Source organism: Musa acuminata, chromosome BXJ3-8 (genome assembly GCF_036884655.1).
Source record: "Musa acuminata AAA Group cultivar baxijiao chromosome BXJ3-8, Cavendish_Baxijiao_AAA, whole genome shotgun sequence".
NCBI classification, from domain to species: Eukaryota; Viridiplantae; Streptophyta; class Magnoliopsida; order Zingiberales; family Musaceae; genus Musa; species Musa acuminata.
This window is the reverse complement of record NC_088356.1, coordinates 40,070,561-40,086,598: the sequence shown is the minus strand read 5'-3', so window position 1 is coordinate 40,086,598 and position 16,038 is coordinate 40,070,561. Positions and strand designations below refer to the sequence as shown.

Here is a 16,038-nt window from a genome sequence, read left to right as displayed (position 1 = left end):
ATAATGGATGGCCTAAAAGACTGGCAATTGTTTTTGTTTCTGACCATTTGATGAGCCTACAAGAAAGCTATTTGGTGACTTGTCTTTTAGCTGTCCTGAGAAAAAAAGGTATGTGAAATAGAACTGTGGATTATGATGGCTTGGATCCTCTCTACTTCAAGATTTGTACAAATGGAGCTTAATCCTTATCCAATACATTCATCTTAATTGATAATTAATCTAATTCTATGGTGTATTATTAAATGGATCCTCTCTCTCTCTCTCTCTCTCTCTCTCTCTCTCTGTGGCCAAACCCTAATTAATTAATCAACCAAATCCATAAAGTAATAAAGGTAGGTTAGAAACTGCTCGAGTTCATGTAGTTCTCCTCCACCACCATTCCCACACATCATTGCATGGTCTAATTTAAAGGTAGTAGTAGTAGTACTTTGTGTGACACAAGGAATGAGATCAGGAGGTACAGTGCTAAGTCATGTGGATGGAGTCCGATAACCAACATCCGATCCGAAATTTAGGACAAAATGTCTCCGATTTGGGTGGAATAGTTTAACCAGATCAGATGCGGATCCTGGTTCCAAACCCGACCCGAATCTTGCTACGGATTCGAATTTTACCCGCTAACAGGCCCTAATCAAACACGGCTGCTTTGGTGGGCCCGTGAGGAGGTCGGACAGCCCACAAGAAATGACCGTTTTCTAAAAGCTTCAACGAGGGCGGCAGATCAGGGATCGTTCGTGTGGTATCCCAGTCATCCTTGGGGGCTCGAATAACAGCCATCATTGACATTGATTGGCTCGAAAGGAAAGAAAAAGGAAAGAGTCCGCAAGGGGTAAAGAGAGAGAGAGAGAGAGAGAGAGAGAGGAGAGAGGGTGGAGAAGGGGAAGCGAGGCGTATAAATGCGAGCAGCGGGTCACGTAATCCCTTTCCCTTTGCCTTTCCTTCTGCTCCTCCTCCTCCTCCTCCTTGTCGACTCTTCGTTTGTAAGAATTCGAGGGATTGCTATTCTGAAAAGAGAAGAATTGCGAGTAGGGTAGGTGGGTGAGAGGGAGATGTGGAGACCGCCGGCGATCCTGCTGATCGCGGCCTGGGCGGTGACCGCGCTCGCCGCCTCCGACTCGGCCGGGGCGGATGCGGGATTCCCGGCGAAGCTGAGGCTGGAGAGGGCGCTGCCGACGAGAGGGGTCGGACTGGAGCATCTCAGAGCTCGGGACCGTGCCCGCCACGGCCGGTCCCTGCTTGGCGCATCCTCCTCGCCGGCGTCTGCTGCCGCAGGCGTGGTGGATTTCCCCGTCGAGGGATCCGCCAACCCCTTCACCGTGGGGTATCTTTCTTCGTTCCGAAAAATTCTACTTTGTTGCTTTTGTTCGCTTTCTTCTTTTCAGGAATCTTTTTGCGGATTCTTTATTCTTGTGGCTGAAATCGATTCAAAGTTCGATCTTGTTGCCTTTGGTATGCGCTTTGTGGCTGTTTTAGAATGGTCTGAACCTTGGAATTTGATCCAAAGCTTGGTATTCTAACGCAAGTGCAGCGGAAAATTGGCTCTTTTTTGGGAAATCTGTTGTTATCTATCTGCAAAATACGTGTTTCTGTGGCATAAATGATCCGTACGTACTTATTTTGGTTCCACCTCTCCTGTCCTGAAACTTCTTGGTTTCCTTTTCTGCTTTCTCCACCAAAAAGAAAATAAAGAACGTTGTTGGGTTCTTTCGGTGGTGGTATATAAAACTTTTTCTTTTCTTTTTTGTGCATTTAAGCTGTCCTGAGTCTAACAATGTAATTGCAGGCTTTATTTTACTCGCGTGAAACTGGGGAACCCAGCAAAAGAATTTTATGTACAGATTGATACGGGAAGCGATATCTTGTGGGTGACATGCAATCCGTGCAATGGGTGCCCAACATCCAGTGGGCTGAATGTAAGATCTATTTCTAATTTCTATGGATCAATGACATGGAGTAATCCATGTCAGCTTGACAAGTCTTTGAGCCATCAATCTTAAGGTGTCATATCTTTTTCAGAACTCCAATGAGGATTGGTTACATAAACTATCATTGCACGTTTGCAGATCCAGCTGGAGTTCTTTGACCCTGACAAGTCATTGTCATCGTCACGAATAAGTTGCTCCGATGACCGGTGCACCTCTGCCCTCGAAACCGGAGAGGCATTGTGCTCAACTTCTGATTCTTCAAGCTCTCCTTGCAGTTACTCATTCCAGTATGGTGATGGGAGTGGCACCAATGGATTTTATGTATCTGATACTATATACTTTGATACAGTTTTGGGAAATGAGCAGATTGTGAATTCTTCAGCTACAATTGTTTTTGGGTAAATTTATTACCAAGATTCAATTTTCATAGGTTGACATCTTATATATCATTGCAGCTGTTTGATGTGCAAAAGATTTTTCTTTTTTTATGTTGAAAACTTCTAGTCTAGGGAAAGATTTGCAACCCTCACTTTATTGTCTTTATGTGGTTTTTTTGCCTTGATATTGAGGAAGAATTGGTTTCTATTTCTGCACCATAAAAATTCATGTATATCATTCTATCATAGGAGAATATAAATTTCTGTTAATAGTGGAACTCTCATCCCTGAAAATAAATGGCTTCTTCTTTCATTTGTGGTAACATGACTCATTACTGATAAATGATTCTTGTGTTTAGTAATCTATTAGTCAGGTTCTCTCCTTTGCTGAATTGATAAATGATTCTTGTCTTTAGTAATCTATTAGTCACCTTCTCTCCTTTACATCTAGAGCCATTTGTTTTTGTCTTTATTCTTTCTTTGCCAACAAGTGTAACACTATGTTTTTCTTCCTTTAGTTTGAGCTGATGTAACTTAGAGCTGAAAATAGGAATTTGATTTCTTACTTACAGATTGTGAATTACCATTTGAACAGATGTAGCAACTCACAATCTGGAGACTTGATGAAGTCAGATAGGGCAGTTGACGGGATTTTTGGTTTCGGACAGCATGAACTATCTGTCATATCGCAGCTATCCTCTATTGGTGTCGCCCCTAAAGTTTTTTCTCATTGCTTGAAGGGGTCAGAAAATGGTGGAGGCATATTGGTTCTTGGAGAGATTGTAGAACCGGGTATTGTCTATACCCCACTTGTTCCCTCACAGTAAGTGGTCTTCGATATGACAGTTTAATGCTAATGAATAAAACGAATGACTGCAATATTCTGGTCAAGATCACTAAAACTAATATATTGGGATTGTACAGATGTGGCATCCTGTAATTATTGAAACGCTTCCTTTCTCAGAAATACCATCCTTTTCAATGTCAATTTGCCATCAGTGCATATTTCCTTTCTTTTATACTTGGGTATATTTATGCCTTTCCGAGAAACTTTTTTGCTTAGATGTTCCACATGTGTAACATATAATCTAGCTTCAAACAACCTACTAGTGGCTTACAAATAACCTACTGTGGGATTTTATATAGTATTTTAATATGTGCAATGTGGATAACACTTTTATCTCTCATACTGCAACATTTGTTTGTTTTTTATTTATTAAATTGAAATTAAACCAGATTTGCAGCCACTAAAAGAAAACCAGATTACAATGGTAACTTGTTGCTTCGAGTTAGCTGCATGATATGGAAACTTTTACAAACATAATAATTATTGGTGGAAGAGATTTTGGATAGGAGGTTGGAGATCAAGAGCTTTGTAGAAGATGGAAAAATTTTAATATACGGAGGTGGAATATAATCCTGTATATGGAGGTACTGCAGCAGCAAAGAGGAAGAATGTGGGCCAGTTTTTTTAGCTTCTGAGAACTTATGAACCGTGCTTCAAATTATGACATGAAGTACATTCTTTTGTTGATTGGTCTTTCCTTGTAATCTGTGTCCTGATAACTCTGGTAGGAAAAAGCCAAAGTAAGAGTTTTGAGCTAGCTGCTGCTTTTTCCTTTTTGACATTAGAGAGATCATAGTTTGTTGCGATATGAACCTTAATTAATTGACTCCGTGAATGTTCAAATGGAAAGTGTCCAAATTCCTGATTTTTCTTTGAGAACTCAAGAATGTTAAAAGGTGCACAAATTCTTGCGTAAAAACTGTGTCCTCCAACTGATCCTTCTATGCAGATCATACAATTCATGCTATATATTTTGTGCTCTTTATTCACAGACATGTATTTTCCTTGGGATGTTTGAAACCACAATTACTTGAATGTTTTTTCTCTTGCTATTTTGAAGAACTTTTGGTTGTTGTTGTTATTGTATACTGACCACCTTGGTTTGTATTTCAGGTCTCATTACAACTTGAATTTGGAGAGTATTGCTGTCAACGGGCAAACACTATCTATTGAACCGTCAGTGTTTGCAACATCAAACACACAAGGAACCATCATTGACTCGGGGACCACATTGACTTACCTTGCTGAACAGGCTTATGATCCTTTTGTTAATGCTGTAAGCTAACTTGTCACTTCTAATCCTAAAAATCATGATGTAGAAAAATTATTAATAAGAAAAAGCATGAAAGACTTTCTTTTGTAAACTACACTTTTATTTGTTTGTGTTGATGTCATATTTGTGTGTTCTCCAATTTGCAGATAATTTCTTCTCTTTCATCATCTGTGCGTTCGATTCCTTCCAGGGGAAATGAGTGTTTCGTTACTTTAAGCAGGTTTATCCTACACCCCAAACTTTGATACTGTCTTTTGTGCAATTTAACTTATATAATATTGTGGTGCTTTGCTTTCAAATTCTTAACATCCTAATGCTTCTTTAAATTTCCAGTGTTGATGAATCATTTCCTTCTGTTACATTGAAATTCGCGGGTGGTGCATCCATGCCACTAAAGCCTGAGGATTACCTATTGCAGCAAGGCTCCGTTGTAAGTATCTTTCCAGATCTCTTTAAAGGATTTGAAGATTGGCCCCATTATAACCAATCGGATAGGTACCAGTATACCAGGTGGTATACTGATCTATACTCTCTGGTATAATTGAATTAAACAATAAAAATTAATAAAATGAACAATATTGTACTGGTACGAAGATATGCATTTAGATACTGGTAATTGGTAAATCCTTATTCTCTGTCCATAAGAGGAGCTACTGTATAGCAATGACAAAAATATTTATATAATGTCCCAGAAACTCATTATTTTATTAAACATATATGATGGAATACAATCAACTCTGTGTGCAGGATAATTCTATTATATGGTGTATTGGCTGGCAAAAGAACCAGGGCTCAGGAATAACAATCCTAGGAGGTTAGTAAACTAAACATGTCAGTTGGGTGGGATACGTATTTGTTAGTATTGCATTCATGATTGCCCTTAGCAATTATATTCCTTTGAATTTTCTGGAACAGATTGCTAAATGCTAATGTATGCCAAACTTGTTCTATAGAATAGTATGAAGTTTTAGGATAGCACACGAGTATAACGCATTCATTTTTAATGTCCACTTTGTTTATAGAAACTTTAATCTTCTTATAGCTTGTGCACAGTAATGCCATTTTTTATCAGCATATACACAACATAATAATCTACTTCTGCAATTGTGAGCATTAATAATATCAGTCTTTCCTATTTGAACTAATAGTAAAGGCATCAAAGCTTCTAGCTTTAATTTCTCTGGATCATTCTCTCAGACTTATCATTTGTATTGTTTGATTAAATATTAGCAGCATCATATTCAGCACATTTATTAATTGTCTGATAAATTGTAAAATTTATCCATCTGTAAATTTAATTAATAGCTTATATACCTACTCCAATTTCATCAATTGAAACAACAACAATGGATCATGTTAGATAATACTTCCAAAATTTATTATGTCTACTACCATGTTTGGTAAAAACTTGCAATGCCAACATTTTGTGCATCCTCGTCATGATTTCAGATTCTAATGATGCAGCTGCCTCTGGCACACACAATAACTAGGTTGCTATTCTTTTCATGTTTATGGCTATATCGTTCTGCAAGGCCATTCAAGATATATTACCAGAAAGCATGATTAGAAGACACCTGTGAGATTTAGGCTTACTAGCATGATTATCCACTGTCACCACTCTTTATATCTTGATGTAGAACATTGAGATTTTGCACATGGAATTGTTTGCAGCAGAAAATTCACAGCTAAATACCATAGAAATGGAATAATGAATAAATTTATCCGGCAGAAAAAGTACTGCTACTGCCTTGTGTTTAGCACCCACATGTACCATTTCTGATCCATGTTCCATATCTAACCAAAGCATTGCTTTCTTCTTTCCAGACCTTGTTCTAAAGGATAAGATATTTGTTTATGACTTGGCGAATCAGCGCATAGGGTGGACAAATTATGATTGTAAGTCTGATCACCTATAAGTCCCCGCCTTCCTTCATGATCCCTTTTCAGAATAATTCAAACCTTTATGTTGTGTTCAGGTTCTCTGTCTGTCAATGTCAGTGCATCATCGTCTGGTAAGAACCAGTACCTGAATGCCGGGCAGCTGGATGTCAATGGATCATCACAAATTGCATTTGCCAATCTGCTATGGACCAGTATTGCAATTGTACTTGTGTATATTCTCGCTCTATGCAGCTTAAGACAATAGCAAACACCAGATAGATTGTAAATCAATTCTTCATTTATGCGATGAGAATATACAGTAAATCAATATTTATTTTCATCAAGTAGAGGTCCTCCTTGTCTTTGAAAATTTGAGTGCCAATTATCAGTCTCTTCTGTGTTCATGCCATCACAGTAAATAAATGTGATTCTACACCTTAAAGTTGTAGCCTCACATGGTGAGCTCTTTGTTATTATCATCTGTGATCTATGAATGGAAAAGCTAAACCCTGAACTGTTGAGAGTGAATTATTGAGCTTTGATCTTGACTTAGCTTGGAGGTCCTTCACAATGGATGTCTTGATCACCTCTTGTTGTACTTTCTTTTTAATCCATGATGTGAACTAGAGAACAGGGAAGCAAAGGCATTGCTGTTCAGAGCAGCCCATGTTCAAATTTCCCTGATTGTGCTGCTAAGCATTTGTAGCAGTCGATGTTTGAGATGTCAAATGCCTTTTGACAAAAGGTGGAGTTTGGTCAGCAAAAATATAATAATTGCAAAAGTGTGATTGAGATAAAGAAGAGTTGAATATGACCTAAATTGGCTCATCACTGCTTTCATGAATCAGAGTGTGACCCCACAAAAAATTGTCATTGCTTTTGAAGATATGGTTCACATGAAGGAAGCAAATCTTTCTTATGTCTTTGGCATCATGTAAGCATTTTATTCATGCTATCACCCTCTTCTTGAATGTAGCACATGATTGTTTGAATCATTAGACCAATAATTATGATGGTATAGATTGAGTCATGGAAATATATGAAAATGTTTTCCTAAGCTAGTTAGTAAGAATATGGTTATTTTGAGATAGAGATCTCAACCTCTCAACTTACAACATGATGAAATACTTTTGGTATAGAAAAATCAAATTAAATTATAGTTATAGTCTCAAATATAAGCTTCATGGATGCTCATAATCTCGCTCATACATACCCCACCTTCATCCTTCTATCTATTGTCAACCATTGTGGTTGCAAAGTCTCCACCGGTGAGGTGTCCTTTCATGCTTTACAAAATATTCTTTCATGATCAATACAAAATTATTTAAATATTATAGTAAGTTTATCATTGATCAAGATTATTTTTTACTAAAAATATGAAACTTGGTCTCGAGAATCAGTCAAGATCTTTATCGGGTACGCTTGTTAACATCTTCAATTAGGATAAAGTTATATTAGGTACCAAATCATGTTTCTTACGGAACACTATGGTTGCAATAGGTCAATGAATTTGACTTTGAACGCAAAAAGATCAAATGTTTCACCTAATTTACATGTGGATAAACAGTATAATATAGAGGAAGGTCAAAAAAAGGGGGAAAGGTGATTATATTATAAAAATATAATCAATTCTTATTATATATATAAATATTTACATAAGTTCATCTTTAAAACTTTTTTTTTATGTTGTTTAATGTAAGGAAAGTTTCATCCTTTAATTTTCTTAAAAAAAGATAAATATATAACTTGTAATATTTGTTGGAAAGAGAGAGGGCAGAATTGATAAGTGATGGACAAGATTCCCAATTCATAAGCATTAAAGACATTTCCCTGCCTCGAAAGCACAATATTCTCTTTTAGGAACTTTGGTCGAAAGCAATAGCATCTTCCAAACCCAAGTCAACCGCAAGTTATCCATCCACTAGCCATATAGCATCCCCTCCCAACTCCCAATCTTTTGTGGAGCCTATCCGATTGGAACCCCGACTTTTTTGACTACCTACACCAACTCCAGCTTTTGTGGAGGCAGAGTAGTGATCTTGGCCTAAATGATGGAAATAAGAAATGAATAGAGTTGAAACAACTCATAAGTTCAATATATTTGTAGGATTGACAATGAAACAATGAAGGTTGGTTTTGTATCTACACTCTTCATGTACTCATTTAGCGCCTCCAAGCTAGTCCAACATGAAAGGTGCAGAACGAAGGTAGGATGAGAGGATTCGAGAGACTAGAAGGAAGATGGCAGACACAAAAAGGAGTATCTTTGCATGCGTTGTCTTGGTAGTCTTCCTTTGATTTTGGAATGCCCTTATGGTGGGGAAGGGAAGAGGGAGTGGGTGTGACAGATGAGCCAACAAAGGCGGTGGTGGAACAAGTCACCCTCGGATCTTGAGTAATGTGAGGTGATGCTGTCTGTGGAGAACGTGTGATGCTGGTAGAATCCAACCATGAGAGAGAGAGAGAGAGAGAGAGAGAGAGAGAGCGAGATTCTAAATATATTGACCATGCTGTCTGCAGTGACATATATTGACCATGTTAATGTTTCTTCTATATGGTTGGTGTGTAATCGTTATTATTAAATATTTTATTTAATAATAATGTAATCGTTCTCATTGAGTTTATAATTTATTATAATACATTTCTTTATTTATTATGGTTTAAATATTTTAATTTTTCATTCTAAATATAATCATTATTTTTAAATATTTTATTTATTATCATTAAAAAATTTATTATGATCTAAATATTATAAATTTGAATTAATTTTTAAACGTTATGAGTTGGTGATAATAAATGTATTTGATGGAAGAATATCTATATAAATGAGAATTTTGGTCCCTAATTCAACATCTCAAGTCTAAAAGATTTTCTATACCATCTAAAGTAATATTTCTAAGCCGAAAAGTACCAAAATATCAAGAAGAAATTGTTATTGAAATTCTTGATAGTATACAATTTTGTTTCCTCATTAGTTATTCTTGTGTTTCTATTATAATGTTTTAGAAACACATTTTGATATCAAAATATCTAACGGTTCGTATTAGAGCCATTGACATCTACTTTGATATGAAAAGGTTTTCATTTTTATACCATGAATATGATTTGATTTTGGTTTCTTTTTTAAACTTCTTGATATATTTCATGTTGAAAATAATGAGGATATAAAATTTTTAATATTTTTAGTTAGTAAAATGCTTATATTATTTATGCATATTTGGTTATATTAATTCATGCTTATGAGTCAATTTTATATGTCCAAAATGTCTAGTAATCCATATAATCTTAATTAATTAAAAATTAGTCATAATATTTTTAATTAATTAAAAGTATATATAAAGTTAAAATAAGGATCACATAAGTAATTAGACATCATATTGTGACTGATTATATTTAATATAATAATTATTATCCCATATAATTTTTTATTATATTCATATAATTAATCAAGATAAAATATCAAATTATTTTCATAATTTACCTACAGGAATTATGAATTGGAATATAATTTGATAGTTTTATCATAAAGATCATTTGAATCTATTTGAATAAAAATTTTAGCACACAAGTAATTTTTATGTCATGAGATTCATCTTTTGACATGTTTCACATTGGTAAAATATGTAATTTAAACTATTAAGTCTTAAATTTTGACATAAACATGTTTGATTTTATATAATTTCTCATACCGTTAATTTCTCTAATATTAGATGTGACATTCCCAAACTTAGGGGTGATAACTATAAAATATGGAAGGAGAGGGTTCTCCTCCATTTAGGGTGGATGGATATTGATTATGCTATTAGGAAAGACGAACCACCTACAATCACTAATATCAACACTCTAACTAAGGTCGCGTTATATAAGCCATGGGAGCGATCCAATTGGCTCAACGTAATATTTATCAAAACTAAGATAAATGTTGACCTACGTGATTCTGTTAACCAGCATGAGAAGGTCTGAGACTTATTATAAGCTATCGATGAGCAATTCACGTAAATCAACATCAAGATATATTTTTATAATGGCTGGTGGAGCTATTTCTTGGAGAAGTACTAAGCAGACCTTAACTGCTACTTCTACCATAGAAGTTGAGTTTGTCTTCTATTTTGAGACTAATTCACATGGTGTGTAGCTTAAGAGTTTTATTTTTGGGCTTAGAATCACAGATTATATTTCTGGGCCATTAAGAATTTTATGTGATAATTTAGTTGCTGTCTTTATGGCTAAAAATAATAAAAGTCAAAGTCGAAGTAAACATATTGACATTAAGTATTTAGAATGTATAAAAGAAAAGAAAATAGTCATTGAGCATATTAACACCTAAATTGATGATTGCTGATCTTTTGACCAAAGACATGCCACATCTAAAATTCAAGGATCATGTAGAGAAAACGGGACTTGGTTCCACTTTGTAATTATATTGAAACTCATATATATATTATGATATTTTTTCATTCATGTGCACATTAATTTGAGAAACTATATTAGTACTAGACCAAGAATAAACATAAGGTTTATTTATTATTTAATATTACTATATTAAGATTAAGAAATTAAATACATCGTGATACATGGATGATAATACTCACTCTTAGAGGACTTATCGCTATGATTCATGTATTTATTTCTCAATAAAATTATTCGATAAAGATTAATTCAAATTATTAAGCTAAACATAAAGACCAAGTAACCGTTATTATTAAATATTTTATTTAATAATAATGTAATCGTTCTCGTTAAGTTCATCATTCATTATAATCAATTTCTTCATTTGTCATGATTTAAATATTTTAATTTTTCATTCTAAATGTAACCATTATTATTAAATATTTTATTTGATATTATTAAAAATTTTTATTATGGTCTAAACGTTATAAATTTAAATTAATTCTTGAACGTTGTGAGTTAGTGATAATAAATATTCTTGATGGGAGAACATATATATAAATAAGGATTTTGGTCATTGGGCTTGAGAAGTGTCAAAAAAAAAAAAAAAAAAAAATCGTTACTGAAATTATTGATAACAATGGCCGGAGGTACATAGTTTTGTTTCCACGTTAGTTTTCTTTATGTTTCTATTATAATATTTTATAAACATATTTTGATATCAAAATATCTAACATCGTGTACTTCCTAGACAACTCCATTCACCATGCTGTCGAAGTATGAAGTGATTCATATGTAGTAGCTTGATTGATTTCTTTCTCATTTGATGACCTGAGTCTTGCTTCATGCATTAAAATCCAAATGTTTCCTACATAGAAAAAGAGAACCATCATGTATCACTACTATTCTTGTGTTCTTTTGATTGATTTGAGGTCATTTGACTCTATAATGGTGATGATTTTAAGCCTTCCTAGCACATCACTCAAACATAAACAATGACCAACGCAAAGCTAAGATGAGTTAATTTACTTATCTGATATCATTATTATTTCTGATCAATTAAGACTCGGACGTATAAAATTCTACATCATGTCAACTATTGCTTATTATAAGGAACTAACAAGAACATATCACATCTAAAAAGAGTATCTTCTGTTATTTAATCGACGATCATACGAATAATATTATATTATCACATATGGTTTTACTTAAAATAAATTATATAAACAGTTATTTGTTTTAGATTATTGTGGATGCATATTATTTCGATCGTCAAAGATATTTTATTAAATAAATTCACATATAATATTTTATAGAAAACAGAATATAAGATACGAACATGTTCAATCGTAAGATGAGATACGAGATACGATTTCTTCGTTCAAATTATGAATACTTAAATATTTTTTTTTGAATACGATAGTACACGAAACACATGTCTGATCTAATCAATCTTACTAGATCAAATTAATGATCAAAATTTAACATTATCATTATGTACAGCAAGAAGTCTTCCTGCATTTTCTAAAATATAACAATAAGCTAAATGATCCTCTCGTGATCTACATTATTAGCTTCATATTATCTTATTTCTAAGTCTTGAGATGTGTATATTAATATGGTTGTCATATGATGCACGATGTAGGTTGGATTCATATTGAAAGTACTCATATTCGACCCATAGGCAAGTGTGCCAAACCACTGCCTTGCTTCTCTCTCTGAGTCATGTGAAACAAAAGGAACTGTAGCTATTATGCATAGACGTGGACTAGCCCAACATCACCAGCGTCAGCAGTCTTCTCACATCACAGCGGTCAACTGGTCCAAAGCTGGACCATAGGTGTCTCTATTGAGGTTATCTCCATTGCAAGCCACACAATGGCATGATGGGTTAACCTAAGGTCCTTCTTCTTCCCCGAATCCCTTCCGTTAGAAGACACTTGTGGCTCCCTGACAAACTGGTCGCTTGGTGCTGAGCTGCGACAACTTTAGTTGACTTGAATACTGATCCACCGTTAGTCAACCTATTGGTGGATACAGATCCCAGGTCGGCAGTATGGTGCTACATGTTTCCCGGAGGAAATGACATGTTTGTGGTCATCTCCTACCTGTAGAGAAGGAATTAAGTGCGTCAGAAGGTTCAGCTGGTAGCATTGAATTGGGTATTCTAGAAAGAGAAATGATATGACCATAGCAAAACTCGGTGTCTTATGAATCAGATAAAAGAAGATATGCTCAGAGAGTAGTGAGATGCACGCTGTGAAGCATCAGATTTGGACCCTCGTCGACCGTACACTCTGATGTTTAACCCCCAGCAGTGGCCACATTTACTTCGTGTCACGCTTGCCACCAGTGTCATCGAAGTCAACACCAATATCTTTCTTCTCTCACGGCGTCAAAGCACACCTATGGTGTTCAGACTCCTTTCCCTGTGGCCTATCCATTTCCCCGTTGTTATATAGGCTATTCGCTGCTTCTCCCTTCTCACCCCGCCACGCCGCAGTGTGTGCGTGAGAGAGAGAGAGAGAGAGAGAGAGAGAGAGAGAGAGAGAGCGAGAGACAGAGAGACTTTGAGATACAGAGAGAGAAAGGGGGTATGGTTTTTGCCGGTGGTACCTGCGGAGGCGCGGGCGACGGCGATGGCCTCAAGCTGGATCCATGTAGGTTCGCCGTCCGAGTGGTGCGCGGCCGGTGGTTTATGCTCTTCTCTTCGTTCCTTATCATGGCCGCCGCCGGTGCCACCTACATCTTCAGCATCTACTCCAAGGACATCAAGTCGTCGCTGGGCTACGACCAGTCGACGCTGAACACGCTGTCCTTCTTCAAGGACCTCGGCGCCAACGTCGGCGTCCTCTCCGGCCTCATCAACGAGGTCACCCCGCCCTGGGTCGTCCTCGCCATGGGCGCCGGCATGAACCTCTTCGGCTACCTCATGATCTACCTCGCCATCACCGGCCGCACCGCTCCTCCCCACGTCTGGCTTATGTGCCTCTACATCTGCGTCGGCGCCAACTCCCAGACCTTCGCCAACACCGGTGCCCTCGTCACCTGCGTCAAGAACTTCCCGGAGAGCCGCGGGATCGTGCTCGGCCTCCTCAAGGGCTTCGTCGGCCTCAGCGGCGCCATCATGACCCAGCTCTACTATGCCATCTACGGCGACGACTCCAAGTCCCTTGTTCTGCTCATCGCCTGGCTCCCGGCCGCCATCTCCATCGTCTTCGTCCACACCATTCGGATCATGAAGGTGGAAACGCAGGGCAAGACGCCCAAGCCCTTCTTTTGCTTCCTCTACATCTCCATCGCTCTCGCTACTTACCTCTTGATCGCGATCGTCATCGAGAATAAAGTCACCTTCTCCCACTCTGAGTTCGGCATCAGCGCTGCCGTAGTTATGCTCCTCCTCGTACTCCCCCTCGCGGTCGTCGTTAAAGAGGAGTTCAGAGTCTTCAAGCAAACGAAGCAAGATCTGCAAAACCCACAGCCACTCGCCATCACCGTCGAGAAGCCGTCGCCACCAGAGCCGTTGCCGCTCCCAGAGTCCAAACAGAGTCCTCCGACAACAGCCACGGCCGGCACCAAACATAAGAACCATGTAGTTTCCTGCGTGGGAGACATGTTCAGGCCGCCCGACAGGGGCGAGGACTACTCCATCCTCCAGGCGCTGGTGAGCATCGACATGATAATCCTCTTCTTCGCCACCATCTGCGGCGTCGGGGGCACGCTGACGGCGATCGACAACATGGGCCAGATCGGCGAGTCGCTGGGCTACCCCAAGCGGAGCATCGCCACATTCGTCTCGCTCATCAGCATCTGGAACTACGCAGGGAGAGTGGCGTCCGGGTTCGCCTCTGAGATCTTCCTCACCAAGTACAAGTTCCCTCGCCCGCTCATGCTCACGGCAGTCCTCCTCTTGTCCTGCGTCGGCCATCTCCTCATCGCCTTCGGCGTCTCGAATTCCTTATACTTCGCCTCAGTGGTCATCGGGTTCTGCTTCGGCGCGCAGTGGCCGCTGCTCTTCGCCATCATATCGGAGATCTTCGGGTTAAAATACTACTCCACGCTCTACAACTTCGGCGGCGTCGCCAGCCCGATCGGGTCCTACATACTGAACGTGAGGGTGGCCGGATACTTGTACGACAGGGAGGCGCTGAAGCAGAACAATGGCGTGAGGGGACCCAACGGCACCGACCTGACCTGCATCGGCGTCGAGTGTTACAAACTCTCGTTCATCATAATCACGGCGGTGACGGTGCTCGGAGCGCTGGTGTCGCTGGTACTGGTCTGGAGGACCAAGGACTTCTACAAGGGCGACATCTATGCCAAGTTTAGGGAGCAGATGGCAGTAGCAGAGATCGACATGGCCGCGGGAAACTTCAGTCTAGATCGGATAGATGGAGAAGAAGAGGCGACACAGAAGAAGAAGAAGAAGAACGCTACATCTCAGGATGAAGAGGAGGAGGTCGTGGTCAATGGTAATGGTAAAAGAGCTTGAGAAAGCTTACATGTAAACTCTGCTCTAATCTTCTGCTTACTAATCAACAAAGATGGCAAAGAAAGAGTACTCCATTTTGCACACAGCAGTCCACAACCATTACTCCTCCTCCTTCCTCTTCCGGTTTTACTGGTTTTCCTCTGGGTTAAATTCATCTGCAAAACATGCTTCAAACTTGGGAGTTACAGTGCATCAGAAAGATAGTATCGATTCAATCATCACTCAACCAACTCCTAACTCTTCCTGTAGTGAGACAAATAAAAGCATCGATGTGATCGAACTTGTCAGTACTCGAGTCTTGGATATGTACAGTGAGCGGAGCAAGTCACATGCTGTCTTCAATGCTTACGGAGTGCTCTCATATCAAATATTTTTGGCCTTCTTCCCGTCCTCGAGGTCAACCACATGAAGGGCAGCCTCACCTTACACCAGCTGCCCTCCTCTGTGTCTTTTCTGATGATTGGGTTTGTCTGCATGCAGAATTTTCTGCACCACCAGTCATGCCTTGTTATCCATCTCAATCCAGAAGTTGACTGGGTTGCCAGAAGGGTGTTTAATTACTGTCTCTTCTTCTTTGTTATTACAAGTAATTCAAAGTAGGACCAATCAGTCACCAGTGGGAGATGCACGGGTGAATCTAGCCATGACCCTTCTGTGTGCAGGCAACCAACCGGCCTCTGTCTGATGAACCACTTGATTGATTGGATCGATGGATTGGACTTTTTTGGTCAGGAAGTACATAATGAAATTAATAAAGAAAGCGAGTGATTTGTCCAGAAAATTTTTATATCATTTTATTTTCCTATAATTTTCTTGCTTGACACCAGTCATTTCTAGGAAAGTTGTGTGGAAGT

The 16,038-nt window shown here is 38.4% G+C and overlaps 2 protein-coding genes across 2 annotated transcripts; both read left to right on the top strand.

Annotated features, from left to right (window-relative positions):
* Nucleotides 1–851: 851 nt before the first annotated feature.
* Nucleotides 852–6,647, top strand: LOC135644523 (aspartic proteinase 36-like). The gene is made up of 10 exons (XM_065162169.1): nucleotides 852–1,321; nucleotides 1,784–1,913; nucleotides 2,064–2,323; nucleotides 2,898–3,125; nucleotides 4,263–4,425; nucleotides 4,569–4,642; nucleotides 4,756–4,852; nucleotides 5,170–5,236; nucleotides 6,247–6,318; nucleotides 6,399–6,647. Exons 1-10 carry the CDS (start codon nucleotides 1,050–1,052, stop codon nucleotides 6,566–6,568), a joined length of 1,533 nt encoding a protein of 510 aa, XP_065018241.1. The 5' UTR covers nucleotides 852–1,049; the 3' UTR covers nucleotides 6,569–6,647.
* A 6,385-nt stretch (nucleotides 6,648–13,032) lies between these two features.
* On the top strand, nucleotides 13,033–15,265 carry LOC135645580 (uncharacterized). Its single transcript, XM_065164115.1, has one exon. The coding sequence runs from the start codon at nucleotides 13,289–13,291 to the stop codon at nucleotides 15,182–15,184; it is 1,896 nt and encodes a 631-aa protein (XP_065020187.1). The 5' UTR covers nucleotides 13,033–13,288; the 3' UTR covers nucleotides 15,185–15,265.
* Nucleotides 15,266–16,038: the final 773 nt, after the last annotated feature.